This window comes from Centruroides sculpturatus, unplaced genomic scaffold, assembly GCF_000671375.1.
Source record: "Centruroides sculpturatus isolate CEXI.00-Female unplaced genomic scaffold, Cexi_2.0 scaffold119, whole genome shotgun sequence".
Lineage (NCBI taxonomy): Eukaryota > Metazoa > Arthropoda > Arachnida > Scorpiones > Buthidae > Centruroides > Centruroides sculpturatus.
The window spans coordinates 544,024-568,481 of record NW_019384338.1 but is presented as its reverse complement, the minus strand read 5'-3'; the positions used below and the strand labels follow the sequence as shown (position 1 = coordinate 568,481).

Below are 24,458 nucleotides of genomic sequence, written 5' to 3'. Positions count from 1 at the left end.
ATGTGAAATTTTGTTNTGATGATCGCTAATCTAAACTAAATTCATAGGCTGCTGATTGTTTGGGGGTCGTCTTATAGGACAGACATATGCTAAAATTATAAAACTTTGACAAAAATTTATATCTCATCTTATCTGCAGAAATATATGTTAGTTAACCTGGATCTCCTGCCCATAAGCTTTTCACATCTGGTGTTGACTTTCATCTATCTAACTCTTTCCTATCTAAACCCTTACCTAAGATAACATTTGCAGTTATGTAAATTAAATACTATAATGTAATATAATAGAAGGGTTAGAAGTACAAAATAATCTAATAAAATACTTTTAATCTTAATCTTTGTTGCTCAGGAAAAAAACAACATTGGGTTCATCTATTAGTATAAGTTATAAATTAGCTTTTGAATTAAATTAAATAATTTATAAGAGTTTGGCAAAACATCTGTCCTATTTTATAACTAAAAATAGGACAGATGTTTTGCCAGATTCTTATAAATTATTTAATTTAATTCAAAAGCTAATTTATATATTACATCAAGATGACAGTCTAACTATTTACTTTAGATCAATTTACATGGGTTAATTGATTAACTTATTAGTATAATAATAGCTACATATACAAGTTGGATTTTTTGAAATTGGGCTTAGTTACTGTTTATGTATATATAATTTTCTCAAGATTTGCCAGTTGAATTAGTATGAATTAATCAGTCAGTAATAAATTTTAGTTAGGAATTTTCAATTTGAGTTGGTTTTTTTAAAGCTTGAATTTCCTAACAATTAGTGATTTTAATTTTGTCACTAAACAATCATCTTCCTTCATCTTTGAAGATTTGTATATCCTATTATTTATCTAAATTAGATACAAGGTGGTATCAGAAAATTTCTGGACTAGACCTATAAGAATTTACAGGATAATGTTATTAGAATTTAATCATCATCCCCTTCAAAATAGTCTCCTTGGGAAAGTGTACAGTGATCCCAGTGCTCTTCCATGACTCAAAGAAACTGAAGAAGTCTTCTTCCTGCAAGCTATCCAATGCAACCTGTGATTTTGCTTGAATTTCATCAATGGTCTCAAAGCATGCCCTTTCAACCTCGATTTCATTTTCATGAACAAGGTAGTCACAGGAGGTTAAATCTAGCAAGAAGGGAAGATGTGGAACAACCATCAAGGTGTTTTCTGCCAAAAACTGCATTGTATTTAGAGAGGTGTTAGAGGGCAAGTTGTCATGATGAAACAGCCAATTCCAGTTGCACCACAGTTCTGGTCTTATTCATCTCATATTTTCTCTTAAGTGCTTCAAAATATTACAGCAAAAGTCATAATTGACTGTCACGCCAGGAAGAACAAATTCTTGATTAACGATGAATTTTTTTTAATGTTTTTTTTTTCTATTTTGCTGGTGGTTGGTCACCTGAAATGTTCATCATCTTGAATTAACACTCAATCAGCCTTGAAACACATGTGACACTCTAAAAACCTCTGTTTGTAGGTACCTAACAAATGTATACCAAAAGCCTGACAAAGCATTTTGAGAGTCTCAGTAGTAGTTTCTCTGAGCATCATATAACACTTGATGGATGCATGCTGCTTAGATTTGTCAGACATAGTATTGATTGCAGAATGGTCTTCCACTACTTTACAAAACTGCACATAACAAGTGAATGCACGTTTGCACTATGACGCCATTTGTCATAGTGAATCAGCAGATTTGAAAGCGACTACCTTGCAAACATATGCACTTCCATTGAATGGTACAGTAAGGCTAACTACAGTCCAGGAACTTTCTGATACTACCTCATAAAAGATCTTCCACAGTTTGAACTCTTTATAAATTAATTTCTAAACTCAATATTCATTATTATATATTTTTAATGGCTGAATTATTGCATAAAATCTACATGTTTTATTGATAAGACTATAACATTTTAAAAATATCAAAAATTGGAGTTCAATCCTTAAAATTTTAATTACATATCTACAGAAAATTATAATCATGAAAATTTTTATTTGAATTTATATTCATATAAAATTAATTCTAATTAATAAAAATATTATCAATTTATTTAATTTCATATAAATATTTCTAAGGTTTATATGAAATTAAATCATTATATCCAATTTTAATGGATTTATAAATAAAATACAGTGGAACCTCACTTAATGAGCATAATTTGTTCCAGAATCTTACTCGTAATGCGAAACACTCATTAAACAAAACAATTTTTCCCATATAAATTAATGTAAAATATGATAATGTGTTCCATGCTGAAAAATACTCAAATATTTTATGTATAACATTTATTCAAAGACAATTATACAATATACATTGTTAAGGAGTGTGAATCATCACCATCTTTTCTTCTAGTGCAGAATGAACCAACCTAAAATGCAAATTCGATTTGCAGGAAAAAAAAAAACACATAATATGTCTGATAAATATGCCAAATTATTGGGCTATGTAAAGGCTATAATTAAATATTAGCAATTAATTAATTTGACTAAACGTAGGCAGTTATGCTGCTATCTCATTAAATTTAATAATTATAAATAATAAATTTTTAATTTAGACAATTCTGGAATTGTTCTTTAAATTTAATACAAGATGGTAGCATAACTGCCTACCTCTAGTCAAATTAATCAATTTCTAATATTTAATTATAGCCTTCACATAGCCTAAGAATTTAGCATATTGTTTAGCATGTTTATTATATAATGGGCTATGGTTCTTGATGTTTATACGTAATATGTGTAAACACAAGTTCGGAAAAATGTGTGATCACAAGCAACACTAAGATGCTAATGGAACCAGTGCTAAACACAGACTAATGGAGCATGCGCACAATCTGGGATAGCCCTTCTCGTCACTCGTTATGTGAAACATCACTCGTTAAGCAAGCCAATTTTTACAAATTTGTTTTGCTCATTATGCAAGGTGCTCATTAAGCGAGGCTCCACTGTATATAAATTACTTCTGTAAATTAACTGAGAAGCATCTAATGTAAAATAAATGTAAAATATTTAATGCAAATAATATNGTTTAGCATGTTTATTATATAATGGGCTATGGTTCTTGATGTTTATACGTAATATGTGTAAACACAAGTTCGGAAAAATGTGTGATCACAAGCAACACTAAGATGCTAATGGAACCAGTGCTAAACACAGACTAATGGAGCATGCGCACAATCTGGGATAGCCCTTCTCGTCACTCGTTATGTGAAACATCACTCGTTAAGCAAGCCAATTTTTACAAATTTGTTTTGCTCATTATGCAAGGTGCTCATTAAGCGAGGCTCCACTGTATATAAATTACTTCTGTAAATTAACTGAGAAGCATCTAATGTTGAATAAATGTAAAATATTTAAGTACTTTCAAGTACAATTAGATACTGTATTAGTAAAAAAAAACCTGAATCTATGAAATACCTATTCAAGATAAAGTTGAAAACAAAAAATCTTACATTGGTGTGACTCAAAAATTGCTGGGTGTTAGACTTAAAGAGCACAATGTGGATACAAAGAAAGGGAGAACTGGCATTAGCAGAGAAAAACCTGGAGGGAAGCATGGTCGAATGGGACAGAGCCAGTATACTGCAGGAAAATAGCAGAAAAAAGAATGTAGCTGACATGGAAAGATTTTATATTTTTAGAAAAGGTCGATAAGCAGGTATTAATGTCAAGGCTGTAAAAATCTTTCCTAATGTATATGGAATGGCATCTAATGTACAGAAGCATTTGCATGTAATAACTACAGAACGAGTTGCATAATGGAACATAGAATTGTACTAAAACATTTACTTTTTGCAACTAAGATGTTTTTAAACATTTACAATTTTTGAACCACTTGAATTTTCATGTAAACAATTGAATATTTTAAATATTGCTACCTCTGAAAATGAGATAATTAGCTTGAAAGTATTAAGGCAATTTTGGTGGTAGTAAAATTTCTGTACTCCTAGAAAGCAATGTCAAATTAATTATTTAAAATATTTTTTTATTAATTACANTCAAAAAGAGTCGCATTTGCCCATGTCTGGTATAAAAAATAAACAAATAATGCATTGTTTAATATTTATTACAAAGAAATAATGAAAAGCGTTTACATTGTTAGAATAAAATTGTAAAAATAATAATAAAAAGCAGAAATTAACACTTTCAGCAAGAGCCGCATGTAACTCAAAAAGAGTCGCATTTGCCCATGGTGGATATATACCATTATAAGTTATTTCGAAATGATTTTAACAATTAATAACAAACTGTTACTTTTTAAAATAAAGTGAAATTTTTGTTTATTATCGTATAGCTATTAATAAATATTTTATTAATGTAATTACAACAGATGTTAGCATATTGTCATAATATTAATAAAGAACAAACAATTATTCATTCTTTATTGACTTTACATTTGAAAATTTTTTTAAATCTTAAATGTCTAAATGTTGAATACAGGCTTTTAGGCTGAAAAATATCAAGATGTACAGTACTGTATTTCACCTTTTTTGTATTAAATAGTCCAAACTGTTTTATTGAAGTTAATTTTTCTATAATTTTAAGTGTCTGCTTTGTTTAACTCTGACTATATTATTATCATCTTGTATGCTTTCAATTTATATAAAATTTTAAGTATATAACATTGTAAGCAAATATATTTACTGTACATTAAAAATTTAAAAACTAATAATAATATATTGATGTTATTAAAACTTAATAAAAATTAAAATTTGTATTTTTATTTGTATAAAATTTTATTTCAGAAGACATTATAAAAAAAAAACTTTCTTCTTAAGTCTTTAATTATTGTGATCTAAGAAGAAAAAGCAGTAAAATATTTTTTTTTTGGTAATAAGAAACAATCTTTAATTTAAATATTATATATTTTTTTAACAATTAAAATTGCTTATTGATATTTCTAGTATAAATCAGTTCAAAGAATGTGATGTTAAAATTATTTAAATATGTGACAAATATATACTTCTCATAGTCAAGCAATAAATGTTCCTGGGAATGAGTATATATATATTATATATAAAGAGAAAGATACAACTACTTAATATATATTTTAATGTAGAAAATTAATATACTAATCTTGGTATTGAAAAATAAGGATTAGGTTTAAACATATAGAACATGGATTATATCTTAATATCTAGTGAATTATAGCATGTACTAAATAATGCCTGAACATAAAATCATTTAACATTTCTATATACAGTGTAGATCCCCCTATAAAACCGTTTCCTATAGTTATGATTCCTATAAAAATTGTGGCATTATCCGTAAACAACGGTAAAAATAACTCCTATAATACGTAAAACGTCATCGGGCAGCCGAACTACTTACCCGCCGTCCGTAGCGCCACGCTACGGACGTTTAGGCGGATAAATTGAGTTTAGTATCGTCTGTTCATATAATTATATATAAATTAGGTACTGTACATATAATTATATATTAATTATATATAAATTAGGTACTGTATATATAATTATATATTAACTTAATTTATTGTAACTTTATTATAATTAAATATATATTTTTCGCCGTCTAGCGTCACGCTACGGCGAGTTAGGCGACCTATCGTCTGTCCAGTACTGTAATTTTATACATTTCTTGTGAAAGAAACATTTCTTATTTAACGGCCATAAAAATTATTTATATTAAGGATGTCTCCAAAGGTCAACGAAGTTTTCGCAGAAAAATAATATCAGAAATCGCGGCCGCAATTTGATGCGCTGTTCCGCGACGAAACCAAGCTTTAGCAACGGGCGTAGTCGAACGGTACACACTCGGTAAGCAATCCTACAATTTTTTGTTTATAACGTAGTTTATACGGATTATTTTCAAAAAAATATACGTATTTTGGAAATGTTGAGTCGAATTACTCTAGAATCGATTAATTTTATGAAAGAAAACCTTTCAAACAGCCGTAGTCCGTAAACTATGATTCCTACAAAATTGATTCATAAAGAACGGAACGTATCTACCGTCTTATAGGGGGATCTACTGTAATTTTCACATGCAATATCTAAATTAGTTTATACAACAATCAGTTTTGCTCATTGCAGCATCAATAATATATTAATATTAGTAATTATATTCACTAGATAGGAATGGAGACAAAGACAAGAAGGAAAGAGACAGGAAGAGGAGAAATGGGAAAATAATGCTTATAACATATATTTTTATTTATATTCTTCAGTATTTCCTATTGAATTTCAATAGGAATTTGCTAGTGAATTAGTAATACCTTGTATTTAGTATTTTACTTAGAAAAATTAATTGTATGGAACTATAATAATTAAAATTATTAAGTTATTAAGCATTGCAATCACAAAATATTTGTATGGTATCTATAATCTTTAAAAAAAATCTGAAATAAAATTAATGAATTTGACTTAAGACTTGAACAATAATATAATGGAGAACCTTTGACTGGATTACAGATGATAGTTTTTAATCCTTTTGACATGAATAACATCTATGTTTAAGAGTCATTATGTACAGAAATGTGTGACTTTTTCAGTTCAGTTAGATTGCATAACTCCAAAGTTTGCTGCTCAATAATGTTGAAGGTTTTGATGTTAACACAATGAAACCTATATTTAAAATAAAATACATTTAATTACTTTCACATGATATAACTTTTATGTGTATTTTGTTACAATATTTAATGTATTTTGTTGTTTATAGTAAAGTAGCTTGCCTCTTCAAAACTGTAAGTTAGATCTGAAGATAGTGCAGACAAAATACATTTTAAGACATAAGCTATGTAATTAAATTTACTCCAACTTGAATAGTTTGTAAATTATAATGCATAATTTTCAGAAATATACAGCTTTAATAACAGTTTTGCATCATTGCTGTACTAAGACAATTTAATCACCATTCCTATCACTCTAAGATAAAATAGCATATTTTATTTAGGTAATTTATTTTTCTTTGAACTCATTTTTCATGAGTAATAATCAGTAAAAGAAAAATGCCTTCAAGATGGCTAGGAAGGAAAAGTCATCATCTAGATATGGCTGACCTTAACAATGTGAAGCATTAACATACTGAAAACATGCAGGAGTCATGTATTCAGTGCACTATTAATATCTTCTTTGATTCATATTAATGTTATTATTGTGGAAGCAAATACTGTATGGATAAAACAAGAACACAATCTCAGATTGTATTATTAATCTCGCTTACAAGTATTAATAATAGCTGAACACACTCCAATATAGAGTGGATGATCAGTTAACGAACATAATCCATTCCAAGTCTATGTTCACTATCTGAATTGTTCGTTAACCGATTATCAATTTACCATAGATTTTTGTGGGAATTTGATTAATTTATTCTGGAGACCCACAAAAATAAATAAAAAATTATATACTTTCTAACTATGTTTATTTACAGTAATACCTCGGTTTTCGTTGACTTTGGTTATTGTCAATTTTTTCTGCGAAAAATTTGTCTTGGTTTTTGTCAGTTGCCCACATGACCTCGCTGCTAATTTTGCAAAAATAAAGGGTGGCCCACGTGTTTTCCTGCTCAGTGTGGCGTTGTTTCTTGTTGTATGATCATTATTATCCTGTGCCTCTAGCCAAACAATTCCATTGCTTTCCTTTTTGCTCCATCATAGGACCAAAGAAAGTTTCCAGAGCCAGCAGCCCTTCAAAGAAGATGGCCAGGAACATGATTGAATTTGAAGAAGGAAATCATTGAAAAATACAAGTGCGACATTAAGATTGCTGAAATTGGCTGCTTTTATATTCATTTGTTATTGTTTTTAGTATTAAACACTATATTTATTCTCTATAAAATGTGTTTTTGGTATGTATTTTGGAGTGTCTAGAACAAATTTATTGAATTAACATTTATTCATATAGAAATAATTGATTTAGTTTTTGTTGGTTTCGAATTTTGCTGATTGTTTTCGGATGGATTATTATGAAAACCGAGGTATCACTGTACAGTACATGTAATAACAAACTAAAAGCAATCTCCATTTTTTCATGAATGACATATCTTTGTTTCTCAGATGCATTTTCGTTACTCCTTTGTCAGCTTGAGTCTTTTTGATTATATTTTTCTTAGCTAAGATTTATCTACTGTAGACCTGTTAAAGTTATTTGCCTACAATATCAGACATATTCTGCCTACTCTTTATCTTGGATATTATCTCTTGCTTAGTTTCTGCAGTGAACACAGTTCTTGACACTCCACTCTTTTTAGCTCCCATAATAATATCAGTTTTTAAATAAAAAGTTCAGAAAAGCACTTACAAAAATTCAGAGAACAGAAATTAACTAGTGCAAAAAAGATTATGTATACAACAGTGAAAGTCTCGTTCTATAAACCATGTATAGATGCCATTAAAATACAGATTTACAAATCTTAAACAGTGCGTCGCTTCTTGTGTTTGTTCTGTGAGGTATTCATTATCCAAACATAAAAATCTTTTGCAAAAGTGTTCGTTGCCTGATTTGTTTGCAGTCCAAACTGTTCGTTAACCGATCACCCACTGTATTTCATTACTTTTTCCAAACTGTATCATTATGAATTTTCATACATCACTGAAAGCTTAAATATTTTCATCAAATATGTATCTCCAAGAAAACAAACAGAGAATACATAGAACAAGAGCTAATGCAAAATTTTTATATGTGATTGACATTTTTAGAAAACTCACAAAAAAAAGGATATTGTTCACAGAGAATGTTGGCAAAGCCAAACCTGATCTATCCAAACAACCATAAAAAGATAGGTTTGATGCACAAAAATTTAGGTGCCATCACTAAATGGATAGAAAATTATCAAAGTATAAAAATAATGTAATGCAAAGATTTCAAATACAAAAAGTTTGTCAATGTACAGAAAATGCTAGGTACAGGATGTGTTTGCTTGTCCAGTTACACAAACTGGACAAGCAAACAATGATCAAGGCAGAAACATCTTCACAGTTTGCACATATCATAAATGCAAGAGTAGAACATTAATTTTATTAGCAATTTAAAGAAACTGCAACTAAGGGTGTTTTGAATGATGCAGGTCTTTCTGATGACATTTGAAGAATTACATACTGTATAAGATTTTTATCTTGGTGCCAAGAACTGGAAGTAGACAAATGACTGTAAACACAAAGTAATCTTGGTGTGAAAAGTTGATGCATGTCAGCAGTCAGCATTTTCATGGTAAAATATCTATTATGTTGGCCATAAATCTGAATTTTTGTCTGTCAACATATCTTTTTAACATCTTTCAGAAAGACCTGGTTTGATTTTGCTACCTTTGTCCCCAAACAGTGTCATTTCCTTGTCAGTTATTATTTCAGTATTAAAAACATATTACTAATTTGCTAAAGTATTACAGAAAGTCAAAATCAGTTTGTAAACAATAAGATGACAACATGCATAGTTAGTAAGAGAAGGAAATCTGTGATATGCGTCATTTCCTATAGATAAAAACAAATCCTCTGAAATCATTCAGATTATCATTATTGATTGAACCAAGTCTATTAGATATAGATCAATACAGCATATTTCAGTTTTAATTTTACAATTGCAGTTCATGAAAATTGCAAATGAGATGTTTGTAGAATTTAATTTCTACAATTAGAATTAATGATTATAGTCAGGATCTTTTGATTGAGATGTTTGTAGAATTTAATTTCTACAAATCAAAAGATCCTGACTATAATCTATATTGCATTATAATATGAGATATACTATACATTATATATATGAATCCTGTGTAATAGAACAATCTGTAGCTGATAAATGAAAAGTAGCTGTCTGAATCTTCTTCAAACATTAGTGTTTTCTATAAATTTTACATCACAGAAGAACAAGATAAATATCTTTAACTATTAAGACTTTATGATCAAGATTTAAAAACATAATTTAAGTAAACAGCTATGTTTTCTTGTCTGGAATATTTAATGTATAGGTGATAATATACACCTCCCACTACAGTAAGTAATACAGTCATAAAATTCTCTTCTTTCTTAATGAAAAGAGATATTAATCAGGCTTTGTCATATCCTTTATAATACCCTTTTTGTTTTTTTTCTTATATGGAAAGTTAAATCTTATTTTTTGAATAAGTAGAAATTTTTAATAAAAATTATTTTTGAGGATTTTTCCTTATTCTCAAATATATATTAATTTAAAAAAAAATTAAAAATCAAAAAAAGTCTTATTGTAAATTAAATAAATTTAAAACTTTGTTTGCTATACTAAATATATAACCATTTAATTTATTTTATTAATGAAAATCTACATATTGAATTAGTAATGAGAAATGATATTTTCAAAAATGTCTTTTTTTTTTTTTTAAATTTCAAAAGATCTGTTTATTCTTGTTTTTAGCCAAATTAGTTTTAAAATTTTGAAGTTTGTTTACTTTGATTTTCTAATAATTTAATAAATGGTTAACATAATTCATTATTACTATATATGGAAATTAAATCCACAATAATAAAGTGATTATAAGATGTGACCAAACTTTTATCCCTTAGGGGCTGCTTTTTTGGTAAAATATAGTCTACAGGCAACTATGAATATGGGCAAACAATTTTAGGATTTTTATATGCACATGCGTTAACATTCATTTGCATTGTTCATCAGGATAAATACAAACAGTATGGGTAAGTTGCACAGACAGTCTATTATTGTAAAAATAAATTATCAAATTAAGATTTTTAAACATTAATTTAAGTGAGAGCAAATTGTTCAACTTTAGCTTCGCGGGCTACTTTCAAAACCTTTGCGGTTGACCGGTCGACCGCAGTCTACATGTTGGCCATCCCTGGTGATTATAGTTGATTTCTGCTGAGATTTAAAAGAATGACTACATTTTTCTAAATTTTTAAGAATAAAATTGTTTTTACAGTTATTTCTTTATATATATTTCTATTGTTTTTATAATTTTGTCCTATATCATTTTGCCTTCCTTATTTTATTTTTTATATATTTCTTGTTATTTATTATATAATTTTTATTGTATTTATTTTAGTTGTAAATTTTAATTGTATTCTATTGTATTGGGTTGTTCGGAAAGTAATTTCATTTTTTTTTTTACCACTAGACAGATTAGTGGTATTTTTCCCGCCATTTTCATTCTAGACTGTATTATCATTATATATTTTGACAACTAGCATTTTAAGGCTTATTTGTAAAAAATTTTGTTTGATTTTGTGCAATTGTTTATTTTTTGTGTCCCATCAAATATGGAAGACCGAAAGCAGTATTTTTGGCATATTTTGCTCTTTTATTACCGAAAAGGTAAGAATGCTGTTCAGGCGAGAAAAAAATTGTGTGACGTGTATGGAGAAGATGTATTGACAGAACGACAGTGCCAAAACTGATTTACAAAATTTTGTTCTGGCAATTTTAACATTGAAGATGCACCACGTTCTGGATGGCCAGTTGAAGCCAATGAAAACAAAATAAAAGGTACTGGTTGAAACAAACTGCTGAATAACAACACGTGAAATCACTAAGATATTAAATTTGTCAAATTGAACTATTTATAATTACTTGAAACAAATTGGTTTCATTTCAAAGCTCCATATATGGGTTCCACATGTTCTTAAACAGAGATGCTCTTTTTGGTGGGATTTTAAGGAATTTTTTTTTGGAGCTTTTACCAGACAATTTAACAATTGATTCGAAAGTGTACTGCCATCNAAACACTAAGTTTGAGAGAAATTCAATCCAGACTTCAAATGATGCTTCAAATTGCATGTGCAGTGAAAAAAAAGCATTTGCTGTTTAAATGCCATGTATTGTGTGCCCAAGTCATCTCACACTCTTGCCATGAAAGCATCTCTTGCATTTGTGTTTTGCACATAAAGTGAAAAAGCACTCTTGTTTTCAGTGCTTTTATTCATTTTATTTTTGATGTGTTTGGTTATATACAGAATGATTCTAAATACATGCAAAAAATTTCAGGTATTGATTCTCTGAATAATTTCAACCATAAAAGTGCATAGAAACATATGTTGTAAGCATAGTTGTAATAACTGTTGAAAACGACTGCCACCAATTGGATTAATCACAATCAATGTGGTGAAGGATAGGATCCTATCCTTCATCATATTGATTGGCATGCACATTTACAAATACTAGGATTATGTCAAATTATTTCACAGGATGCAATAATGTGATTCCCTTATTCATCAAAATTTTCAGTGGAGACACATTAAACATCCTGTAACTTTAAAACTATGCTGTTTTGAACACTCATTCATTCATATCCACTTTTATGGATGAAATTATTTGAAGTGTGTGAAAGTAATGAAGTTTAATTGTTGTATATCAACAATTGAAGTAGAAAAGAAACTTATCATGAAGCATGAAAATGGTACATGTATAGTAGATCTGGCAGCCATGTTTAAGATGCTGAAGTCAAAATTGTGCAACCAGTACAGTGTGCAATTTTTATTTCATTATATATTATTTATGTATTTTATTTATTGTTTTCACGTTTTAATTTATTATTTAGGACATTTAATTGTGTTATTTTTACCTTAAATTATGAGTATTTGTTTTTTACGTTTATTGAAATGAGTATTTTTATAATCTGATAACAGATTAATTCACTTTCCATTATTTTTAAGGGAGAAATTGATCTGGACTTCAAACAATTCAGACTTTGAAAGGCCTCCTGAAACAAATTAAATTCAAAATGTGAGGCACCACTGTACAGTACATCGACAAAAATTTAACATAATTGATAAATGGCACTTAATAACATAAGTTTTCCCAATACCTGCAGGAATATAATATTTTATCTTATCTGTAAAATATCTGGAAAATTAAATGTAAATATTACAAATTCAATAAAATTTTCACTTACCTAAATGGAAATTGCTTTTTAAAACTGTATGAAGTAGTAGCTGTCATGCTAATTAATTCCAAAAGAACACCATAAAAACTGATTCCTTCACTACTTTTTGCATTGTATAATTTCAATATTTGAGGTACTTTGACTAAAATATGAAAAATGGAAAGTTTAATTAAATTAAAATCATTTAATTATAAGTATACAAATTCATGACAAATTTATTGTAATAATTCTGTAAAATTTTACTCAAAGTACTTAAATTCAGTTACACATTAAAATTTTATAAAACAGACTTAACTAACAGCAGAAAGCAATAAAATATTTAAAAAAAATCAATAAACTTAAATATAAATCAAAACATCATATTCTCTTTGATTAATGATTTGATTATTTCATACATATATATAAGTGAAATATGAAATATTAATTTATGTTTTTATATAAATAAGGATTAAAAATAGAACATGCTAAAGATAGAAAAAATAAATGAATGTTTTGATTTTACATTAATCTGCAACAATCTACAATAATAAAATTAATAATCCAACATTGAAGAGAACTACCATTCTCATGAACTAATTTTCAAGAATTATTGTTTTCTGATTTAAATAAATTTTTTCATTTAAACACATTAATGACTTAAATAATTAAAATCTGAACAATTACCATTAAAAAAATGTAAATGGATATTGTTATTTTTTCAAATAAGTTCATTTCAGATGAATTTCAAAAAATTATTTTTTGATTTGTTGTTTTCTGATTTAAAAAATTTTAACATTTTTACACATTTAAAAAATATCCATAATTTTACTTTGTTATACATTCTCATACACATGCATTTAAGCTAAATAAAATATTCCTAAGATGCTAAAAATATCCCGCTTTTGTTGTATAAAAATAAACAATTTCTTGGTTATGTTTATTATATTATTTATTTTAATTCATTGTTATTTATTTTATTTCACATATTCTCTTCTGTTTTCCATGGATGCCCAACATGGACATCCATGAGGAGGGAAAAGAGGCACCTGCCCCTCCCTGTGATCAAGTAAAAAATTCCACAAAATGTAATTGTAAAAGTGATTGAGGTATATAACCTTTTACCTTGACAATGAGATGCTTTCATGTAATATTATATTCTATAATCTACTTGTGAAAAATCCCCAACAATTAAATAATTATATCATTGTAATATTTTGAAGAAATTTATAATGGCTGCTGCCAGGGTCACTAAGATCCAAATAGTAGTATTTTTTATATATATATACAATGATTTAGAAACTAAATCACTATGGCAGACTTTATATCATAACCTACCATAGAAATCATATAATAGGAAAACCTACTTGTGTTCCAATTAAGACTATCAAACCGTAAATCCAGGTTTGTCTTATAACCATATCTGTTTTAATCAGTAGGTAAAGTTCTGTTGGCAAAATAAATTTTTACTTGTTTTGCATTTCGGGATTAAACATCCCCTCATCGGGTTACAAAAATACATGAAATATATTCAACATTAGCAATTTTAAAATGAATGAAATAAAAATTAAACTGTAAACAGGGAACACTCCAGTTTTTATATATATACCTCTCACTAATATAATACATTCGTCAAACCATTTTGAGGAGTGTACTATGTGTGTTTAATTTTTATTATATTTATCACTTTGTCATTTTAAAATTGCTAATGTCAAATATATTTTGTCAATAGAACTTTATCTTATGATTAAAACAAACATGGTTATATAACAAACCTGGGTTTACTGTTTGATAAGTCTTAATTGGAACACCAGTATGTTTTCTAAATTTATAAGATAGTATTTTTTAATTCATAACTATTTCTGCTCCTACTATCACATGATAAACACAATTTTGGCCTATTAGACACAACACTTGTTCACATGTTACATTCACTCATCGAAAGTTTTGTCTTTTATACATACTATATTGAAATTGTTATAAGTTTTTTGGCTTATTATTATTACAGTAGAACCTCGAAAACTCGGCCCTCGATAACCCGGCACTCCGGATAACTCGTCCACACCCTGGCAGGGCAAAAAAATCCTTAGTTAATTAATTTTCATTATAGACAGCTTTATAAAAGTATAAAAGCTCTCATAAAGTATTTTTCTGAGGTCTGTCTTATCAGGTAAATTACTGTACACAGTGTATTCATTAATTTTCATTTTCATGTAGTAAAGTACGTAGCCTTCATAAAGTACGTAGTTTTCCTTTGTTTAAGGGTATTTGGGCAGTTTATTCTCTGTTATATTCTCAAGTAAACAATACATACAAGTACAGTACAGTATTTTCTGAGGAAACACTCGTACTTATTTTTTTTAACCCCATTCCCGATAACCCGGCATTTTCACAAACTCGGCCACCCTTCGGTCCACATTAGGCCGAGTTTACGAGGTTCTACTGTACCATTTTCTTTTGTTTTACAATGATAAACAATCTACTATTTCAAGGAAATAGATATATTTGTTTAGCCAATTGTGTCAAATCATTTTACTGAATCTATAGCTATAAATGAAAATGTTTGTTTGTTCACTGCAAACCTAGGTCGTTTGACAAATTGCTACAAAAGTCAGCAGTTCCATTAATTAACATACTACTAACTTAGATAATATCGTACATACCACTCCAAAATATTTATTGAATTTACATGTAGTGCCATCTATTGGAGCAAAACTTTAAAAAAATAATAAACTAAATATAATTCACACAATAAAGCATATAATTAAAAAACCAAATATTATATTCACTTAATAATTGCAACAATGATATAGCACAAAGTTTTTCACACTATGAAACTATGAGCACTAAGTTTTGGCTCTCTGGAGGACTTATCACACACTATTGATGTTGTCCAATAAGTCAATAGTGTGTGATAAGTCCTCTATAGAGCCAAAACTAAGTGTTCATAGTTTCATATTGTAACATAAGGACAAAAAGCAATTCACCAATCTAGACACACTATATTATTATTTTGATGAGTAGCACATGGTACTTACCTGTGTGGAGTCAAAACTGTTACACTATTTACAGTTTCCTATAAAACTCATCCCGAGAGGCACCCCGTTGGCAGACTGCCCATGTGTCGCATTGCCGTGACCAAATAAACCAAATTAATTGTAATAATTTTTCTATAAACTTGCTATTTACAAGGACATACTTCCCACGTAATTTATAGACATTCTTATAATGTTCTTAAAATGGTTTTACCACATATATTTTTGAAATTTACATTAATAATGCCAAGTATAAAATTATTGTAAGGAGTACTTTATAAACACGGGTGAAGCTGGGCATAACAAGCTAATAAATATTGTGTTGATTGCTCTTTTAACTAATATAAATAAATACTAATTGTATGACATTTTAGTATTTTTTAACTCCTAATGCTTTGAAATAATGATTGTGATTATGAGTTCCCTAGACCCAACTCATATGCTAAAGAATCATTTCTTCACCCACAGGTTAAAGGGTTAAATTTATAAAAATTCATATTAAATCCATAAACTTAATATAATGATGTAACTGTATAAATATAATATAAATTAAAACATATAACATACCTAGAGTAGAGGCAGCTACAATTCCAGAACCAAGGAGTTTGGATATAATAATTTTCAGACAGTCCACTATAAAAATATTAAAATATAACCTTTTTTACATAATCATTTATTCATATGATTTATTTTTATTAAATCAACACACAGACACACACATGTATATATATTAAAATTTAAAATTGATTATATTCTATATTAAAATTTTTTAATATTTCAAACTTCAAGAAATTACATTATATTGATATATCTGACTGTATAATGTTATAGCAATGACTACATATTAAGAAAAATAAATAGCCTGAAATATAGACATAACTACAAATAAGGTTAGTTGTGAGGAAATCCATAGAGATGTGTGGTCTCTGTTCTTTTTGTAAAGAAATAAATATAATCACAGAGACAGCTATGCTCTATGGGTTTCATCACAACCTAGTACAAATGAAATCAGGCACAAGCAACAAAACACCAGCATTGTGATAAAAATAATAAAAGGTTATTTCCACTAGACTGGGAGTCTCCCGAATCCTTCGCAAACATCTAAGCAAAAGTGATGTGGAAGTAGTGATTATAAGATCACCCAATGATATATGACAAGATTAAAAATGTAAAAGAACTAATACCAAAAGGTGCAACAAAGTGGCATCTCTTAAACCCCAATCAGAACAGATGACAGGACAGAGTACTGGCAGCACATATTGCACACTTAAGATAGAATGTCTGAGTATAAAGACAATCTCAAATGGGGGAAATTATCTACAGCACTAAAGGAACAGAAAAGAAAGATGCTCTCAATAAAAAGATGCCACAATTCTGATAAAAAATACAAGATATTTGCCATTTGAATGACTGAGTTGATCACTACATCACTACCAATCCCAAATTTCTAGTCATAAATAAAAAAAAATGAAGGAAACAAACTAAATCCTTGGGTAGGTCTTATTTCTTCCCTAGTCGTGAGCCTGCCCCTGAAAATGAGCCTCCAGATTAAGCTTTTCACCAAGTCTTGCTATTTATACCATACAAATTTCCAACTTTCACTTTTAATACTTTTAAATGTCTGTGCATACTTCCAAATTAGCTGTTTTTATTTACTGTTATTTTAGTCTTATTTGTATGCTTTTTACCATTTTTTGTTGATATGTTATCTTATCTGACTTCTATTTTAGTCTTTTTTATTGCTGTTTCTTAGTTTATACACTGATAATATTATTTCATCTTTATTATAATTTTTGTATTTACCTCAAAAATTGTTAATTTAAAAATATCTGTTAAGTTGTTAAAGAAATATTTGAATTTGTATTGTTGCTTAGAATCAAAAAGTTATGTATGAACAGTCCTATTTGAATTGTCAGAAAATTGAATGTTGTTGATCTGTAGATGGGATTGAAAATCCCAAAAAGTGTTGAATCTGAATAAATATCCTCAACTCCTTTAAATATTTAAAAAAATAATAAAAATTCAACAATGTTTAATGTTTGAATATTTTTGTTTTATTTCCATTAGTATTTGTAAACATTCAATTTTTGGAAAAGTGACTTGTTGAAGGTAATTAAATAACTTCATCAGGTATTTTCAGTTTAATAAATGTTTTTTACTACTCTAAAAGATTATATGTAATTGATTGAGTGATCTACTTTGAATTTTATTGCTTCTATACACTTATTTTCAAATAATATCAATTTAAAATAGTCGACTAGTTTTCAAAGATTAACCATTAGGCTATTAATTTATCTTGCGCTTCAATATTCTTCCAGCAATTATTTTCTAAAAAAAAAATAATATATATATTTTTTAAATATTTAGTTTATATATAGGGTGTCCCAAAAGTAACACAGGACTTAAATTTTAAAAAGAACATATTATTTATTCATTAATTGGCAAAGTTATTACATCATTTTAAAGGATAAACATTGCAATTAAATATGGAATAGAATATCTGACAAACACCCTCATGACACATTCTTTTGACACAATTTTCAATTACATTTTTGCACAATTGCATCACATTTTCATTGATAACTTTTCAAATTTCTGCTTTCAATTCAGGAATTGTTCTTATTTTAGTGGCATAAACTTTGAACTTCACAAATTCCAGAGAAAAAAAGTTGCATGGTGTTAGATTGCATGATTTTGGTGGCCAATTCTAATCACTGTTGTTTGAGATGAATTGCCCAAGAAACTTCTGCCCCCACAACTTGGTTGTTTTGTATGCCATATGACAGGTGGCACCATCCTGCATGTCACTCAAATCCATGCTGTCCAAATGTGGCCACAAAAATTCCGATATCATCTCATGATAATGCACACCATTCACAGTAACTGCATTTTCAGCCTCATTTTCAAAAAGAAAAAAAATATAGCTGAAAATTTTTCCAAACACTCCATTAGTCCAAAATTCACACAAGACTGTCATTCATTGGGCAAGCATCAGTTCTTTGCACAGTCATTTCAATTGGCATATTCCCCAACCAAAACTGCAATGTAATTTGCACACAGTCATAGCAAAACTTTCTTTGTACTTGTAACAAGTTTTGATAAATCATTAAGTGCTCCTCCATTGTGTATCACTCCATATTAACTAACTGCAATATGTTTACTACAAGATGTCACTTCATATGGCATTGCCAATCCAATGTGAGAAAAATGGCACAAAATTTAAATCCTGCATTAATTTTGGGACACCATTTATGTATATAAACTAAATACTTTTGGCTTCTTCATTGACCCTCTTCAGGTATACAAGCAGAAAAAGGAATTCAAAAGCGTTTCCAAAAATTTGGTAGAATTTTATTGTAGCTAATGATGTTGGAGTGTTCTATACATTCGGAAATTTAAACTGGCAGATATCCAATAAAATTTGAATGTATAGAACAAATTTCCAAATGTATAGAACATTTCAATGTTGTTAGCTACATTAAAATTCTACAACATTTTTGGAAACTCTTTTGAATTCCTTTTTCTGAAGAGAGCTGATGAAGAGGCCGAAAATATTTGTTTTTTAAGAAATAATTAACGAAAGTAGTATTGAAGTGCTAGGTAAATTATTAGTTATCTTAATAGAATAGCCCATACATAGTTTTTGTGAATAGTCAAAGTCATTATCTGAATGCCCGAATCAGTATGAATGTTTGCAACAATCTCAAGGCAGTGCTGCCAGATGCAAGAAAATAAAATTTGAAGTTCTTTCAAAAAATTAAAAATAGGACATAATTCCATATATGCTATACAGTGTTATTATCCAGATGATGATCACTGATCTAAACTAAATTCATAGGCCGTTGATAGTTTGGGGGTCATCTTATAGGACAGATATATGCCAAAACTATAAAACTTCGACAAAAATTTATACATTGTCTTATCTGTGCAGATATACGGTAATATCAGCAGAGTCAACCTTTCCTCAGATTCTTCTTTGCTTAAAAATATATAAATTGATTAAAAGACCCTATGGCACTGGATTCTTGTAAAAATATTTCTTGAAAAAATTTTAAAAAGTTATCTCATTTCCAGCTTCTGTGAATGTACTAGACTATTAGCTGATATTAATGGTCCATAGATCTACATCAACTAAATACAGAACTGACACAATGGGTTCATCTTGAGTTGATAATATGTCCAATTAGTACAATATTATAAAAATTTCAAATTAGTTCATAGTTGTCTGGAAACACTTACATTGTTTTACTTTCTACAACCATCTTTCTGTTTAAAAGGTTTGTAAAATGCAATGATAAAATTATATGATGTTATAAATACTTATTTTGATTTTTGTAATTGAATATTTTATATTAAATAAACTAAATCCAGTTTGAGTTACCACAATTTACCTTTTTTATTATTTATAATTTTAGGATGGTCATCAATTTTTATAGGTAGGTAAAACTTTTCTTACCTTTTTGATACTATGTATATATTAGAATATTTGGTACTATTCTGTTAACTGAATGCCATTCAATTGACGACACATGAATTGTGTTAACTTCACAAAATTGTATTGAATTCACAATAAACAGCTTTTGCAGTGATTTTGAATTCAAAGCTAACCTTTCTACTAATAACATGTAAAATTTATAAAAGTCTATTATGTTTTTAAACAACACTAGTTAGAACCAGTTAATCCTGGCAAATGATTAGCATATTTACACAATAACACCATTGTAGTTGTGAAATTTTATATATTCTTGTTATTTTTCTGCATATCTAAAGTTAGATCTATAATTCATTATGGATATATGGATATTGAAGTTAAATAATGCTTAAAAATTAAAAATTTACAGGTTTTTATTTATTTTTTTTAATATTACCTTGTATAGTGCCAGTCCTCATATCTGCGACATTAATTATGATATGATTATGTAAATTAGGTCTATCGATAGGCATTATGTGTCTCCAAGTAGCACACTACTTTGATGTGTTGAATGTGTTTAGATAATTTTCTTCTTCACTTCATGTTTTGTTTCTGACTTACAATGAATCCATTGTATTTTTGTACACTGTTAGATTTTCCAAATGATGAGGAAAGTGCAATATGTTTTATTCGAGAAAAAGGTACTTTGCACAGCAAAAGGTACTATTCAAAAATCATCCAATGACTGTATTTTTGCTCCTCTGATGTCCCAAGATGGAGATGCAATACCTGCTCTGCCAAAATATTGATGAGGGAATTACAAAACAACATTAAGGAAGGAACAAAAAAAAAAATGCGAAATGAAACACTGTTTTTTTCTAAAAAAGGAATAAAAATGATTGGCGCCCAGAAGAGAAGAGTAGCCTACCGAATATTTCAATGGTAAATTTTAATCTTTAAATAACTTTTTCAACTTCTTTTTCAAATTAATAGTCATTGTAAAAATAAATTTAGAATTACCAGACAGGTCATTTATTAAGTAAAGAGGAATCTCATTTGAGAAGAAAGGTTCTAATTAGAAAGATCAGAAATACCTAGTTATTATATGAATGTAAATTATAACAATTATAAATTTATTACAGTAAGAATCCATTTCATTTAAATTGCTTTGTAATATTAATATTATAAAACAAAATCAGTTTTTACCAAATTAAAATAAATATTTGTCAACAAATACAAACTTAGAAAGTAAACATCTTTGCAATTTTTCCTTCATTAACAGCAAAAAAATTAAAGGAAACTAAAATGTTTATTTCTTAAATTTTTTAAAAATATACAGTACTGTATGTAGTGACTAATTCAAATAGTTCTGAACTGAAAAATAAACACAGATTATCTTATCTCTCTTTATGCAAGTTTATTTAATATATATAAGTAATGGATCCAGAAGTACTTGAATAAGTCTAACTTGAAAATGAAAAGTATTTGAATAATTACTATACTTTTTATTAGCATGTGCACAGGAGAAAATACAAACATCACAAATTTTAGGAATAAAGAACTAGTCAGAGTGTGTACAATTCTATTGTGGATAGTGCAATAAATGTTTTTAAAAACATTTTGTGGTTTGAACAAATAAATTTTAATTTTTTTTTGTATCAATAGAAAGGGCTTAAGACCATGTAGCTCCCTTGTATGGATATATATTATACAATTTAGCATCAATGGATCAAGTTACAAAATTATCAGTATAATTTTAATTTATAGCAATGTTCAAAATCTGAATAATTTTATTATTTTAAATTATATAATTCTGAATCAATATAATACAAAAACTTATATTATGGTACTGCTTTACTAAGTATGTTATATATTATTTATACAAAGTTCTCAACCGTATGTGTTTTGCGTGGACAGTCCACTTTTAAAAGGTTCTGTTCACGTGTCTGCTGTGCTTGGCATTTGTCCATTTTTTTTACCAATAATTCCAATTTCAACTTTCTTACAATTATTGCTTTTTGGATAATTTTTTCATATACAGTAAAACTTCTCTAACTGAAAGCTCCAAGGGGCAGAAAAAACTTTGAGCTACAGACGATTCAAGTCAGAGAACAATAGAATAAAAAATGCCACTTCTGAATAGATTTGTACTTTCATTATATAAAGAATCTTTAATAGCATTTTTTTTTTTGTTTTAAACATGTGTAATGCCTTTCAGTAAACTGTTTAATGTAACTAATGGAATTGAATATATCTTGGTGAGATAAAATAAGAGGACCTCTTGCTTTGAATTGGAACATTGTCTGAAGATTGGTGTTGGAGAGTAGATAGAACTAATAGTCTGAATATTTCAAGGAAATCTCATAATTAGGATCACTCTGGATAGAATAAATATTTATATTCGAGTCAGGAAAGTTGAACATAAAACAGTGGGGCCACAAAAAACTTCGACTCTGAGACAGTTAGAGTTAAAAATTCAGGTCGGAGATGTTAAATACCTATGCTATTATATCAAGACCTCCAAGTGCTTCATTTTCTTTGCATTAAAGAAACATTTGAGTTAGAGAAGTTTTACTGTATATGAATCCACTAATCCTTTTTTTCTTGTTGTTATTGTTAATTGTCAATATTCTTCAGAGTGCTGTATTTATTTATTTGTGTACTTTATTTTTTTCCTCAGCTGTTGAAGAAAGCAAAAGAAAAAATATACAAAACACTTTTGAAGGATTTTTTAAACAAAGGAATAATGTTTACGAAAACCTGTTTACACAATCACACAAGAAGAATCAATGATCTGACGACCCCACTTGGGAGTCTTATTTAGGGAATATTATTTAGTCGCTGTTCTACACTACACTAGTATGAGTGCAAAATGATTAAAAGTACAAAACATGTGATAAAATAATCTTATACCATATTTAACAATTTATATTATCATTTCTGTATACATTGCACTTGAGAATTCAATCAAAATTATCAAAACAGTTATACTTTAATTAAAATTTTGGCTGTCAGCTTTTTTTGGGCAATGATATCAGCTCTTTTCAAAATCACGTTTATGTATGTGTTTATAACTTTGTGTATATGTGTGTGTGTTCAGACACATACAGTGTTATGTAAACATATATTTTATATAGTAATAATATACTCTATTCTTACTAATAACAAAATAAAAAATCATTTAAACTTTCTTAACCCATACCATTGGAAATGTCGCCTGAAGATAAATGTTTCAGACATTGTGCAGGAACTAAAGAGGATAGAAGATCTTCGACGTATATCGCCATAGGAACGATATAATCAACATATGATCACGCTATTCGTTTACGCAAGCGCATTTCAGTTTTGACCGCGAGTAGCCGGGCTCCCTCTTTGTGCTCCAATAAAAAAAAAAGCCGATCATATTTAGAATATAAATAATTTATATTGAAATATAGTTATGTTTAAATCATTATAAAATCTAGAAAGAATTAATATAACTTTGTATTCTGCATTGAATTTATTTTCTATATTTATTATTATTATACAAGATTACATATCAATACACTATTTTTCCTGGACGCTCTATCCCGGCATATGTCGGGCCCCGTCCCTCATCACCCGATCGCCCCATTGTGGGCCTGGCCGAACCCATAATGGGCTTGCTAAAAGAGGCCCTCTTAGTGCCCACAGGGTAAAGAGAGTTAAAAAATATATATATACTGTATACATAAATTGGCACATGTTTAATTTTGTTAGTCACGAGTTTTAAGTTACGAAAGTGTTTTATGTTTTTTTCTCAATACAGTTTGTTTGTTTTAGTTATGGCAACGCAACACTTGGGCGATCTGCCTAGAGGGATGCCTTCCGGGAGGTCTTTTTAAGGGTAACTGGCCCCTATTTAGGCGTTACAGACGTGGAAAAACCCCGGAAAACTCCACGTGGCCAGCCCGTCCGAGCGAAGTGTTAACCCATAACTGAACTCCTAGTGTTCAGGGAACGAAGACCGCTTGGCCACTGGTGGGCCGTTTTATTTCATCTTTCGATTTCTAGGGAAATTCGTTTTCATTCTACGGGGAGCTGCTGCAAGATATATATATGTGTATGTATACGTACTGTACTGTATATATAAGTCGGGGAAACGTGGATAGACCTAATAGAACTCGGTTTCAACTCTTATGAATCAATAATTAAAAGGAATTTCAACTTCTTTTTC

General features: G+C 28.7%; 1 protein-coding gene across 1 annotated transcript in view; it reads right to left on the bottom strand.

Annotated features, from left to right (window-relative positions):
- Positions 1 to 23,603, bottom strand: part of LOC111632709 (mannose-P-dolichol utilization defect 1 protein-like) — a 33,201-nt gene extending 9,598 nt beyond the window's left edge. Inside the window, exons 1-3 of the mRNA XM_023377214.1 lie at positions 23,466 to 23,603; positions 16,420 to 16,485; positions 12,851 to 12,983 (exon numbers count right to left, since the gene is read on the bottom strand). Coding sequence (XP_023232982.1) covers positions 12,851 to 12,983; positions 16,420 to 16,485; positions 23,466 to 23,550 — 284 coding nt within the window. The 5' untranslated portion in view covers positions 23,551 to 23,603. The remainder of the gene's footprint in view (positions 1 to 12,850; positions 12,984 to 16,419; positions 16,486 to 23,465) is intronic.
- Between the last annotated feature and the right edge of the window lie 855 nt (positions 23,604 to 24,458).